The sequence below is a fragment of the Bos grunniens genome, chromosome 12 (genome assembly GCF_055505025.1).
Source record: "Bos grunniens cultivar Pamir isolate PY7600 chromosome 12, Bosgru_T2T1.0, whole genome shotgun sequence".
In the NCBI taxonomy this organism is placed as follows: domain Eukaryota; kingdom Metazoa; phylum Chordata; class Mammalia; order Artiodactyla; family Bovidae; genus Bos; species Bos grunniens.
Window position 1 is genome coordinate 47,940,196 of NC_141176.1, and position 14,634 is coordinate 47,954,829.

The window sequence follows — 14,634 nt, forward strand, 5'->3', positions numbered from 1 at the left end:
ATCAGTCGTTTCTGACTCCTTTCGACCGCATGGGCCGTAGCCCACCAGGGTCCTCTGTCAATGGGGATTCTCCAGGCAAGAATACTAGAGTGGATTGCCATGCCCTCAGGGGATCTTCCCAACCTAGGGATCGAACCCAGGTCTTCCACGTTGCAGATGGATTCTTTACCATCTGAGCCACCAGGAAAGCCCAAGAATACTAGAGTGAGTAGCCTATATCTTCTCTGGGGGTCTTCCCAACCCAGGAATTGAACTGCATCTCCTGCATTGTAGGCAGATTCTGTACCAGTTGAGCTACCAGGCAAGCCCCATTTATAATGAATTTAACAGCAACCCACTCCAGTACTCTTGCCTGGAAAATCCCATGGATGGAGGAGCCTGGTAGGCTGCAGTCCATTGGGTCGCTAAGAGTCGGACACCACTGAGCGACTTCACTTTCACTTTTTACTTTCCTGCATTGGAGAAGGAAATGGCAACCCACTCCAGTGTTCTTGCCTGGAGAATCCCAGGGACGGGGGAGCCTGGTGGGCTGCCATCTATGGGGTCGCACAGAGTCGGACACGACTGAAGTGACTTAGCAGTAGCAGCAGCAGCAGCAGAGAGAAATAATGTTGTGAAGGGTAAAGATTACTATAATTATGTACTTTTTGATGGCTTTTACCCAATATTCTCATTGATTTATGCCTTAGGGACAGTCTGTTTTATTTTTTTCCTTAATTATCAGTTTCCAAAAGCTTTCAAAAAACTGGCTTTAGAACTTTCTTGGTGGTTCAAGTGGTTAAGAATCCACCTGCCAGTGCAGAGAACACAAGTCCGCTCCCTGGTTCAGGAAGATCCCACATTCTGTGGGGTAGCTAAGCCCATTCCACAGCTACTGAGTCCACGTGCACCTAGAGCCTGTGCTCTGCAACAAAAGAAACCACCGCCATAAGAAGCCCACACACGACAACTAGGTGTAGCCCCCACTCACCACAACCAGAGAAAGCCCTGGTGTAGCAACAAGACCTAGCACAGCCGAAAGTAAATAAATGGCAAAATTTACTTTAAAAAACACTGACTTTATATTTTTGTCTCTTTTTAGAGCAATTATTGACCTATAATTTTGTGTTTTCATTCATTTTATGTATGTTATATATATAATTTTATATAACTGTGTATTATCATTCTGTTATTTAAAGGAAGGAAATATCCACTGTGAGAGTTTGATATTTAATAAGGATTCTTAAAAGCAGTTGACCTATTTTTTGCATTCATGATTAAACTCACATGTTCATAGATTGGTTTTTCCCTAAAGAATCTTTAATGTAATAGCCTTCCATAGGTCCAATAATCATGTTCTTCAGTGGCTTTCAGAAACTGTAATAAATTTATTCACATCAGCCACTCAGACAAATCCATGATAAAAGATTTGTACTGTGGTGTACCAGAGGTATTGAAAGGTACCCCAAGTCAAAAGTTTCTGGCCCTCTCTTCTTTCTGTCATGAACGAGAATTTTAAATTGTATCTCTCAATTTAATACTACCTTTCAGTCTCTTCTTAAAATAGTATTTTATGAAATATGTAGTCTCCAGCATTTTAGTTCTTTGTCTCTTCATATATCCATTTCTGCAGTTTTTCTTTCGTAGTTTTGTTGGGAAAGTGAGGTATAGATGAAGGGTTATCAGCCCTGCTGTGAGAACCACCATTTAACACTGTCCTTACTGAGCCTCTCTACTGACAAAGGCATTAATGTATCACCGGCAACCAGATTCTTAATGAATTACATCCCAACTTAGTGAACTCTCTAAAATCCCCAGATTGTTTCACTTTGCAGTGATTTTGTTATAATAAATTCTCTAGAAAGCATTTCCAACCAGCAAGAATTAATGCTACAACAGGAATTTTCTTTTTCTGATCCAATCAAGGACACTAGAAATCATCCTACAGATATAACTTTTGTGTTACTCTTTCTCCATCTTCCAAAGGAATGTATTTAGAGGGTAGGGGATGATTACTGGTTTATTTGGAGTTGGGAGAGAGTTTTGATGGAGGAATGTATTTAGAGGGTAGGGGGTGATTATTAGTTTATTTGGAGTTGGGAGAGAGTTTTGATGGAAATAATTTAGGAAAATGAGATGAAATAGATTAAATTAAATCAAAATTTCTGCTTGTTAAAAGCTGTAAATAGATCTTCCATATTTTCTTTCTCCCTATTGCAGGAAGCAGTCACATACATTTGTTAAGGTAAACTTTATGTCATTAGAGAAAATAACTTTTCTTCAAAATTGCTTAATAATAGAGAATTCAGGATAATTAAAGCAGTACATCTGGAGAAGGAAATGGCAACCCACTCCAGTGTTCTTGCCTGGAGAGTCTCAGGGACGGAAGAGCCTGGTGGGCTGCCGTCTATGGGGTCACACAGAGTCGGCCACGACTGAAGCGACTTAGCAGCAGCAGCAGCAAAGCAGTACATCTCATCTTTATGAGCCATTTAATACAGGGTACTCATAGTTGTATTTCCTGCAGTGGTAATAGCATTTTTCAGCACTTTTACTATATTCTAGTCACTCTGCTAAACACTGTGACTTTATCCTCTCATTTAATACTTCCAACAACACACAGGTAGGCCTAGAAAGAATAATTACCTACGATCACAATGAGTAAGTGTCAAAGCCAGGATTGAAATCCAAATCTTTCTGGCTTCAAACCATATTCTTACCATAATATTCAACTGCTTCTCAGGAAATACTGCATTCCTTATGCTGTGTTAAGAAGTAAGTATAATACCACCCCATAATTTAGTCTGTACTAGTAAGTAAACTTTCTATATAGTTGCAATTTAATGTAAGCATTAAAGCATTCCTTTGTCACTAGAAATGTCTCCTTCTTGGTGAATTCATTATTGTCACCCTAATGATTTCTTCAGTGAGTTACCATAGGAAAACATAGGCTTTTTTCTTCTACTTAAAATAACTCCAATTTCCATGTCTTTTATATGTCTTTTTAATAAATTTTTTATCCTTTCTTTCTATACAAAGGCATTTTCTGGTACTGTTCCAAGTAGCACTTCACATTTACATTTTGATTTGCTGCTTTGAATTTATGATTGTTCAGCAAACCAAAAATCTTAACTAAAACCATGGTCTGGGTAAATGAAACAGTCTGTGGTAGAAAACTGAAGGACTCATTACGAGTATGTAATTTTTACACACAGCTTTGCAAGTCTTTCTCAAATATCTGTGATCACTAGATAAATAATCTCCACCTAGGTGAGGAGTATAGCATTATTGCATTTTTTGAATTCTAACAAGCAAATGCCAATGTTACTCCTACAACTATTGCTAAGTTTTACATTTTTTTCAATTTATATAAAAAGGTGCTTCATAATTTTCAGTTCAAAACAAATTATGTTCCTTAGGAACGAATGTATTTTACCTCTTCGGTCATCTTCATTGAGCTTTCTCTTCATATCTAAATCAGTAAAAAATATTTTTTGCTTCATGTTTTCATCTTAACTGCCAACCTATTTAATTCTGCCTTTGCCATTTTTTTTTCCACTCCTAGGTTTTAACTAAAGAATTTTATAGTCTTCAAGCCTCTTCTGAAAAACGCATTACTGAACTTCAAGCACAGAACTCTGACCATAAGGCAAGGCTAGACACTTATGAGAAACTGGAAAAAGAGCTTGACGAAATAATAATGCAAACTGCAGAGAGTAAGTCCCCCCCACACACCCCCAACACACACACAGCTGTTTCTTCTGACAGCACAAGGAGCCTGATACTGTTTCTAAAACTGCTTTGCTATATTTCTTTAAAATATTACTTGTGACTTTCTTTGAAAGAAGACTTTGTATTTTAAAATTCAGTTAACCTTAATTCTAGTAGTTTGAGAGCAAAAAATATATATTTGTCTAACTATGATAGATTTTATCTTTTCATTTATTTATTTGTTTTACTATTTCATTTCACTCATTCAGCAATAAAGTGATTACATATGCCAGGATCTGGGGTGTAGAGTTCATGCAATAATTCTTGCTTATAGGTATTCCTAGTCTATTCTGCTGGGAGAGACAAACATGTCAACAGATAATTAAAGTGCTGTTAGCAAAAGAGAGGCAGATCTTGGTAAGTACAGAAGAGATCGTGAGTTAATTCCTTGTTGGAGGTGAGGAATCCCAAAGAGGGGAGATAACATTTGAATGAGTCTTGAAGGACAGATAGAAATTCATTGCACACCCTGTGTTACAGACTTTGACCTTTAATTTCTACTTCTTTATTCCCCTCTTATTTGCCATCTTCCTGTGTTGTCCTTGACTCCAAGAGAATATTTCAAATTAACATTTCACCATTGCCTGAAATGTTTGCTACAGTACATTATTTCTATTCAAAAGTCAGAAATGATAGTGTCATTCTTATAAAAGTGGGTTTAATCTTCAGCTGAAGTTGAGATTGACTCTATCTGGGGTAACTTTTCTTATGAAGACTGTATTATGTTGGTAGCCCAATTTAAGAAAAACTTTTTTTCATTTCTGTCATTGCCTTTTTTTAATTTCCAAGGTCAGTGATAACTGCAGTAGTTTCCAAATTTATCCTGTTTCTTCATGGCATCTGAGTAACCTCTATAAAATATAGATTTGACTATACCATATACCTGCTTTAATGCCCCTATAAACATAAATCAGCCTAAGGTCAAATTCCTTAGCATGTCTTTTTATGATTAGACTCATTTATCTTTGTACTTTTTCATGCCTTGCTATTCTTATCATATCACTGTATTTTGAAAGTTCTATACTCTTTTTTATCTCTGTAACTTTGCAGATGTCCCTCTGTTTAAATAAATTAGTAATGAAAGAAAACTTCCTCAATCTGATAAGAGATACCTATAAAAAATATATAGCTAATATAACTAATGATGAAATATCAATTGCTTTCCCTTTCAGGGAGAGAACCAGGCGAGGATTTCTAGAAGGATTGCCTTCTAGAACCAGGCAAGAAGTTTTCATAACTTCTATCAAACATTTTTGAGCTCCTAGCCAGTGTACTAATGGAGGATAGGAAAAAATTTACGAAGATCAGAAAAGAAGAGAAAGACTATATTTTCAGATTACAAAGTGATCACTGACACTGATAAGTAAATTTAACAGGCTATGATAATTACATGAAAATATACTAGAAGCAAACAATTGGAAATCCAAATTTAAAAAGCAGTTTCCTTTACAATAGTATCAAAAAACACGAAATATATAGGAATAAATTTAACAGTACAAAATACAAATCATTGCTAGGAAAAATTAAAGAAGACTCTCTAAAATATCCAAAGATAAAATCATGAATTCTATTAATTCAGTGTTGTTCCATTCACAGTTCCTTTTTTAACATTTTAGTATTCCATTTATGTGAAAATTCAAAGTCTACTTTTAATAATAGCATGACACACCTACCAGAATGCCTGAAATTAGCAAGACTGACTATTCTCAATGTTTGTGAGGAAGACTTTCTTATAAAACCAAACAACCTATCCAGTTATCCAGCAATTTCATTCTTAGTTACTTTCCCAAAGACAAAGAGCATATGCACACCGGAACAACCCAAATAATGTGAGCGGGTCGGGGGGAGGGACACAATTGGAAGACATACACAGACTGACTTCAAGACTTAATATAAAGCTATTGTGTCAAGCTACTATACTACTGGTGTAAAGACAGATACAGCAATAAAATAAAATAGAGGACTAAGAAATAGACCCACACTTGTCTGATTATTAATAAAGACAGCAAACCATTCAACTGGAGAAAGGAAAGTTCCATACATGGTGCTAAAAAAATTGGACATTTTTTGAAAGTGAACCTCAACCTTATTTCATACCATACACTAATACTAACTTAAGATGAAACTTGCAAGTAATAAGTAAAACTATAAATCTTTAGTGGAAAACATGATTGTTTTTGCAACTTGATGCAGCTCAAAATTTCCTAGATAGGTTCTTGAAAGGAACTATAATAAAATAAAGCTTTACTAAGTTGATTTCATCAATATTAAAAACCTCTGCTCTTTTAGAAGACATTTTTTTAAAACGAACTAACTTGCAAAGTAGAATAAATAATCATAGTCTTATATCTGACAAAGCAATGGTATCCATATTAAGAAAATGACTCAGAGAAAATATTCACAAAAGTCTTGACATAAGATTATCCAGATGGGCCTATCTCAAGGGTCCTTGTAAGAAGGTTATGTGATGATGAAAACAGAAGTTAGAGAGAGGATTTGAAGATCCACAGAAAATGTTAAGAAAGTCGTAAGAAAAAATATATTTACAGTACTTCACTGTATCTATTAATACTGTAGGTTTACATCGTCTTCCCATACGGTGCTAGCAGTAAAGAACCTACCTGCCAATGCAGTGAGACATAAGAGACACGGGTTCGATCCCTGTGTTAGGAAGATCCCCTAGAGAAGGGAATGGTAACCTACTCCAGTAATCTTGCCTGAAGAATTCCGTGAACAGAGGAGCCTGGCAGGCTACAGTTGTGGGGGTTGCAAAGAGTTGGACACAACTGAAGTGACTTAGCATGCATGCGCCTACATCAATATTGTTTTAAATGATACAAACCACTGTAGGTGTTATATGTATTGCTAATACTAGATATCCGGGGCTTCCCTGGTGGCTCAGAGGTTAAAGCGTCTGCCTGGAATGAGGGAGACCCAGGTTCGATCCCTGGGTTGGGAAGATCCCCTGGAGAAGGAAATGGCAACCCACTCCAGTACTCTTGCCTGGAGAATCCCATGGAGGGAGGAGCCTGGTAGGCTACAGTCCATGGGGTCGCAAAGAGTCGGACACAACTGAGCGACTTCACTTCACTTCACTTCAATACTAGATATCCAAAATGAAAAGATAGATGGACCTAGAGATTATCATACTAAGTGAAGTAAGTCAGAAAGAGAAAGACAAATATCATAATAATGTCATTTATATGTAGACTCTAAAGTATGGCACAAATGAACGTAGTTACAAAACAGAAATAAACTCACAAACATAGCAAACAAACCTGAGGTTACCAAAGGGGAAGAAGGCGGTAGGAGAAAACCAATTAGAGGAGTTTGGGATTAGGAAATACAAACTAGTATATGAAAAGTAGATAAACTAAATAGATAAATAGATAAACCTACTTTCTAGCACAGGCAACTGTATTTATACCAATAAACCATAATGGAAAAGAATATAAAAAGGAATATATATATTCACTTTGCTATACATCACAAACACAACATTGTAAATCAACTATATGTCAGTAAAAAATTCATATTATTAAAAAAATGAAAAGATAATGTGAAGGAAAAAATTCACATTTATTTACAGGTATAAAAATTCATGCATGGATAAAAAAGAAGCAGCAATATCGCTTTATCACAGCCCAGTGTAACTGATATGACTGTTTCAGGGTAGCCTAGCCTATACACTAAGGAATGAATCACTATAAAATTTTTGTGACATACAGTATTACAGTCATATTTATATTACAGTATTGAAAACATTGTTAAACCTTTTAAAAAGCTACTTACCTGTGATGATACACTAATATGCAGTTTCTTCAGTTATAAGAGAGAGACATACAGTACAGTAATATAATTGTTTGACAGCAAGGTTATAAAACAATAAGAAAACTAACACATTATTAATTTTGTGAAATATTACCTATGCCTATATAAGGATAGACTAGCATCTACATATACTTTATGTATTCATGACTTACCTTATTCTTAGCTTTTTTTTGATATTTTAAGGCTACATGGTTCACCTGCAAGTTTTTTCAAATTGTTTCAAATTGCAAAAAAAATTTTCCAGTGTACTTATTGAAAAATACTCATGTATGAGTGTGACCCAAGCAGTTCAAACCCTTGTTGTTCAAGGGTCAACTGTATATATTTCTCAAAATGCAATGAATGGTAGGTAGACTTAAGATTTGTACCTTTCACCATATGTAAATTTTATTTTTAAAAAAGAACTGTAAATATTATTGAACTATAGTTGATAATTTACTCATTGAACTGTTTGGAGTGAAGGCTCAGTACTGCAGCTTCTTTTGAAATGCATCAACAAATAAGATTCACGAATGCACAGCATTGGTAGCTCAGATGGTTAAGAATTGGCCTGCAGTGCAGGAAACCTAGGTTTGATCCCTGGGTTGGGAAGATCCTCTGGAGAAGGGAATGGCAACCCACTCCAGTATCCTTGCCTGGAGAATCTCATGGACAGAGGAGCCTGGCAAGCTACAGTCCATGGGGTCACAAAGAGTCGAACACGACTGAGCGACTAACACAACAACAACAACATGGATGAATACAGTGATGGACAGATGTGTGAGAAATAAATATAGTACAATGTATAATTTGGATGCCAGATGCTGGATATATGTGTATATTTCTTTCAGGTTTTTCATATATGTAAAATATTTTCTTAATAAAATTTTTTAGAAAAGATTTGGAAATTAATCTTTTTGCTGTGGCATTGTATAAACCATATCTTTGTTAAACTAGATTTATTTGTACTTGGAAGACCAGTAAACTAGGTTCTTTTCTATCCATTTACACTGGAAATTAGAATATTCCTATCCTTGTTTAATGAATACTTACTGAAAAATGAAATTTGTGAGATGTAAGGGCAAAACATTCTTTTTTAGTACCATAGTGTGTACAGTACTCAAAGGATTGTCATCTAATTTGTCTCATTTCAGCAGACACAAAGATGCTTAGGCTTTATTTATTAAGGTGTAACCATGACAAGAAAAAGTCTCAACAACCCAGATAACCACGATGATGGTGTGGTCACAGATTTCAAGCGAGACATCCTGGAGTGTGAAGTCAAGTGGGCTTTAGAAAGCCTCACTACAAACAGCTAATGGAAGTTATGGAATTCCATCTGAGCTATTTCAGATCCTAAAAGATAATGCTTTTAAAGTGCTGCACTCAATATGCCAGGAAATTTGGAAAACTCAGCAGTGGCCACAGGACTGGAAAAGATCAGTTTTCATTCCAATCCCAAAGAAAGGCAATGCCAAAAAATGTTCAGACTACTGTGCAGTTGTGCTCATTTCACAGGCTAGCAAGGTAATGCTCAAAATCCTTCAAGCTAGGCTTCAGTAGTACATGAACCAAGAACATCCAGATGTACAGGCTAGATTTAGAAAAGGGAGAGGAACCTAGATCAAATTGCCAGCATACTCTGGATCTTAGAAAAACATTTACTTCCGCTTCATTGACCACGCTAAAGCCTTTGACTGTGGATCACAACTAAATGGAAAATTCCCAAAGAGATGGGTATCACCACCTGAGAAACCTGTACGCAGGTCAAGAAGCAACACTTAGGACCAGACATGGAACAGTGGACTGGTTCATAATTGAGAAAGAAGTATTTGTCAAATGGAGTATTTGTCAAATTGAGTATTTGTCAAATTGAGTATTTGTCAATTTGTCAATTGAGAAAGGAGTACATCTTTGTCAAAGCTGTATAGCCTGCTTATTTAACTTATATGTAGAATGTACATCATGCAAAATGCTGGGCTGGGTGAAGCACTAGATGGAATCAAGATTGCTGGGAGAAATATCAACAACCTCAGATATGCAGATACCACCTTCATGGCAGAAAGTGAAGAGGAACTAAAGAGCCTCCTTAATCAAGGTACAAGAGGAGTGAAAAAGCTGGCTTAAAACTCAACATTCAAAAAAGTAAGATCATGGCATACATTCCCATCCCTTCATGGCAAATAGATGGGGGAAAAAATGGAAACAGTGACAGTTTATTTTCTTTGGCTCCAAAATCACTGTAGACGGTGACTGTAGCTCTGAAACTAAAAGACACGTGATCCTTGGAAGAAAAGCTCTGACAAACCTAGTTGTTGTTGTTGTTCAGTTGCCAAGTGCAGCCAGCTCTTTGTGACCCCATGGACTGTAGCATGCCAGGTTTCGCTGTCCCTCCCATCTCCCAAGGTTTGCCCAAGTTTCTGTCCATTGAATTGGTGATGCCATCCAACCATCTCATCCTCTGTCACCCTCTTCTCCTTCTGCCTCAGTCTTTCCCAGCATCAGGGTCTTTTCCAATGATTTAGCTGTTCACATCAGGTGGCCACAGATTGGAGCTTCAGACAGTGTATTAAAAAGCAGAAACATCACTTTGCTGACCAAAGTCCATACATATGTATGGTTTTTCCAGTAGTCATGTTTGGATGTTAGAATTGGGCCATAAAGAAGGCTGAGCACTGAAAAATTGAAGCTTTCAAACTGTGGTGCTAGAGAAGACTCTTGAGAGTCACTTGGACAGCAAAGAGATCAACCCAGTCAATCCTAAAGGAAATCAGCCCTGAATATTCATTGGAAGGACTAATGTTGAAGCTGAAACTCCAATACTTTGGACACCTGATGCGAAGAGCTGACTCACTGGAAAAGACTGATGCTGGGAAAGATTGAGGGAAGGAGGAGAAGGGGACAACAGAAGATGAAATGGTTGGATGGCATCATCGACTATGCATGTGAGTTTGAGCAAACTCCAGGAGATGGTAAAGGACCAAGAAGCCAGGTGTGCTTCAGTCCATGGGGTCACAGAGTCAGATATGACTGAACAATAACAAACCATGGCAAATTGCAGTATCCTGTTTATGCTTGAATTGCTTTTTGTAATTAAGGGAAATATTATGTTGGAGAAGGAAATGGCAACCCACTCCAGTAACTTGCCTGGAGAATACCACAGACAGAGGAGCCTGGCAGGCCATGGTCCATAGGGTCACAGAGAGTCAGACACAACTGAAGCAACTAAGCCCGCACATAATATTAAGTATTTGAGGAGTTTTGTTTTCAAAGATCTCATCAAGTTGTTAAAAGTACAGGTATTGTCCAGAAAGTAAATAAATTTTTTGTAAATATCAGATTTCTGTCAATCGAGGGATCTCTTCTCCATCCTCCTCCTGTTTGTAACCTCTGCTCAGTATTTGTCACATTTTTCAAAACTCTTCTCTTGCTTCTTAAATCATCACTTTTGATTGTTTCTTCTCCATCATTTTTATTATCTCTTCTTCCAACTGTTTCTAGTTCCTGGGGATTTTTTCCCCTCATCCTCTTTAACTTTTACTTAACTATTTTCTGGATAATCTTATCCCTTTCCACAATTTCAGTTAGTGTCTGTAGGCTAGTCATTCCACAGGTCTGTATGGAATTCTATTTTTCATTCCTTCCCTAAATCCAGTTAATAATAGTACCTATAACTTGTGAGGAGTTGTTTTCTCATTACTGGAATTTTTTTCCTATATAAAATCAGAGTTAACAACAAAAATCTATTGGTCATGTTATTACCTGTTTTAATCACTCTTAACTTTTTGTTATCTTGTTATCTATAGAATAAAATCCAGACTCTTTAGCCTAGCAAACAAGACTACTACCATTGTTCTTCAGACTAACTGTAGTCACTTTCCTTACAATTATTAATACTAAAACTTCTCAAGTCTGTGCCTTTACGCGTTATGGTTCCTTCCTGCAACTTCTCTGTAAATGTCATTCTCCCCATACCTTCTTTATGCCTCTAGCATGGGAAAATTGGTAGTACTCAGATATTAGTTGTGCTTCTAAGACACATTCATATGTCTTCAGTACCATTTACCATGTTGTATAGCATGTTGCTTCTTTATTAAATCATCACTAGAATAATTATACCATAAGTTACTAATCAAGTAAGTATTAAACTCGAATTTAAGTTGTCCATCAGTATGTGATGAGTTTTTGAGATGTTAGCTAAATTTACTCCTCTCTCTTCTGAACTTAGAACTGTCTAAAACAGACAAGAGTCAGACGGGTATCTAATGCCAGCTGTAGCTCTGATAGAGATGAAGGGAAGTCAACTTGGATCTGAGCAGCAATAGCTGATAATACAACTGGTCATGGCACCAAGCATCTCTCGCTTCCACATGTCCCTCATAATTAACAATCTGACCTCTGAAAACTGGTCTTGGTTCAGTGTGAAAAATAGAGTCAAAATTGAAGGAAAACGCTTACAAATATTCCTAAAATATTTACTGTACCACAGCAGGATCAAACAACAAAAAAGGGCATATTACAGTGATAGGCCTGCAAGTAACTTCCTTACTAATGTAAAATTTGTGGCTTTGTTTTAAACTTGAAACACTTCTGAAAGTAGGTTTCTCTTTTTTACATTAAAATAATGGTTATCAATGAATAATGTTATAAAAATTGTTATATGTCATTGACTGCTTTAAATTGAGCTATAAACCTTTAGTTTTTATGGCCTTTGATTAAATGTTTTTTCATCTCAACTTCCAGTAAAATTGTCATTGCATTTAAACTTTTTACTCATAAAATGTTAACCTATTGGTTAAAATTTCTTTTGGGGAGTGTGTGACAATAACAAAATTTAGAAGTAAATGTTGCTAAATTTTTTGTAATTAAAAAAAAAGTCATCAATAGGTTCTTAAACTGTACATTTTCTTTACAGAGTACAGGGTAGAATTAAGTAATTCTACTTAAATGCATAATTTCATTATTGCAAGTTAGGATAACTTGATAACAAGTTAGATAACTTTTTTAATGAACATCTTTTCTAATTAAAAACAGTCATTTATCAAGAAGAGAAATGATGAGATTGAGGTTATCTTTACTTTTTCATAATTATGTAACAAACATTTCATGCAAAAAGCCTTTGAATATCAGAATAAACTGTATTATTATGTTTTATAACAAGACAACGTAATGTGTCATATGATGCAGACCCTTACACTTTGAAGCAATAGATGGGACAACTCCAAGCAAGCATACACTTTATGAAATACACTGCTACTTACAAATGGCCTGTTTGAGATTATGTATATAAGTGTTCTTATGTTCACTAATTCATTATTATGACCTCTTTTATTTTCACTTCTGCCATGCTTTTTAAGAAGAAAGAATTTCACAGTGTACACTTATTATTTTCCAGTTGACGATGAAGTTGAAGCCGAAAGGGTTCTTTTTTCCTATGGCTATGGTGCTAATGTTCCCACAACAGCCAAAAGACGACTAAAGCAAAGGTACGATCAATATATATTTGTTTACTTATCTAGTCAAGCTAAATGTAATTACATTCTGCTTTTTGATAATGTACTAAGTGGAGTGACAAAATAAAGTTACTGTATTTCTTCTTACGCATAAATATTACATTGCTCATGAAACATAACATAGTAAGTAATAATCATGCCTTTCGTGTATTTTTAAGTAGACTGTAAGTGTACATTAGAATTTCCTCGAATTGGATTCAATGATAATGGCAACATTTAAATTTTTTCAGGTTAAAATTAATGAATTGTGTCTCCTTTCTTCCCTTGTTTCATATTCGCCCACGTACATTCCTTGACTTATACTTGAAAGAGAGAGAAAAAAGATTGAGAGAGAGATAAAGAGCTAGCATATATGCACTAGTCACTCAGTTGAGTCTGACTCTCTGTAACCCCATTGACTATAGCCCACCAGGATTCTCTTTCCATGGGATTTTCCAGGCAGGAATACTGAAATGAGTTGCCATTTCCTCCTCCAGGGGATCTTCCCGACCCAGGGATCAAAACCGTGGCTCCTATGATTCCTACATTGTAGGAAGATTCTTTTACTGCTGAGCCATCAGGAAAGCCCAGCAGATATATTGTGACTGAAAATATAAAAGACTTTATGAAGACCAAGAAAATTTTTGGAAGATCCACTAGTTATTTTGTGAAATACATTTGTTTAAAGTATACCAAGAGAAAATTGTACCTATATTAATTGGTTTTCTAGTTGACCTAACTCCTTTCTCCCACCTAAATTCATCCTGCTTTGCAAAAAGAGTCCCATTTGCTACCATAACAAATCTAAATGTTTCCATCAGACTTCTGAGCCCTTCCATGTAGCTCTGCTTCTCCAGCCTTATTTGTCTCTCTACCCAAAATGATGGTAGTATATCTCCCTGCCTATAAACATCTATTTTCCATGTAACCACACAACAAGCATTTGTCTTTATCTTGTTAGCTCTCATTTCATATTGCTTCCCCAGCCAGATGGAAAGATCCTCAAGGTCAGCAAGTAAATCTTATTCTTGTTTATTCTTCATTGTCTCTACCCAGCATGGTGTGAGATAGCTAGCAGAATTGTCTCTTCATCTAAGTATTTGAGAATTCAAAGCTGCTTGTTTATCTGTTATTTTTATATGAATTGGTTTAAACATTTAGAGACATTACATACTAAGTAAGAAAAGCAATTAATCTTAACTCTAACACTTTTATAGAAGCTTTGGCTCAGAAGATAACATGTCTTTATGGCTATCAAAAGTGATGTAAGATATAGGTCATTTTATGAGAGGCAACAGAAAGATACTTAGAACTTGTGTTTCCTACTAGTTACACTAAATAGATCAAGGATAGTTGACTACTAGATAACAAATTGTAGCTGGAATGGTTAATTCTGTTTAGTGAAGATGCAAATATTTCTAAATCATGTATTATTTGAAAAATTGGGTGTAATCCCATTCCGTTCACATTCTTCCCCGAGTCCCTCCAAGTTCACTAAGGATGACCTAGGATAATTTGTCGTTTTCAGGGTATCTCTGTATTTGAGGATTATATTGCCAAGGGAAAAATAGAAAGGTAATTT

General features: G+C 36.0%; 1 protein-coding gene across 8 annotated transcripts in view; it reads left to right on the plus strand.

Moving 5' to 3' along the window:
• The window catches only part of PIBF1 (progesterone immunomodulatory binding factor 1), a 232,890-nt gene that overhangs the window by 132,411 nt on the left and 85,845 nt on the right, over positions 1–14,634 (plus strand). For 4 of the 8 annotated variants that reach the window (XR_015137616.1, XR_015137615.1, XR_015137617.1 and 1 more), the window contains exons 12-14: positions 3,545–3,695; positions 4,025–4,107; positions 12,956–13,046. Coding sequence is in view for 3 of the 8 variants with exons in the window: in XM_086328532.1 (XP_086184658.1) it covers positions 3,545–3,695; positions 12,956–13,046 (242 nt within the window). In the remaining 5 variants the exon portion in view is untranslated. The remainder of the gene's footprint in view (positions 1–3,544; positions 3,696–4,024; positions 4,108–12,955; positions 13,047–14,634) is intronic. The other 4 variants (XR_015137614.1, XM_086328532.1, XM_086328534.1 and 1 more) reach the window with 1 other exon arrangement.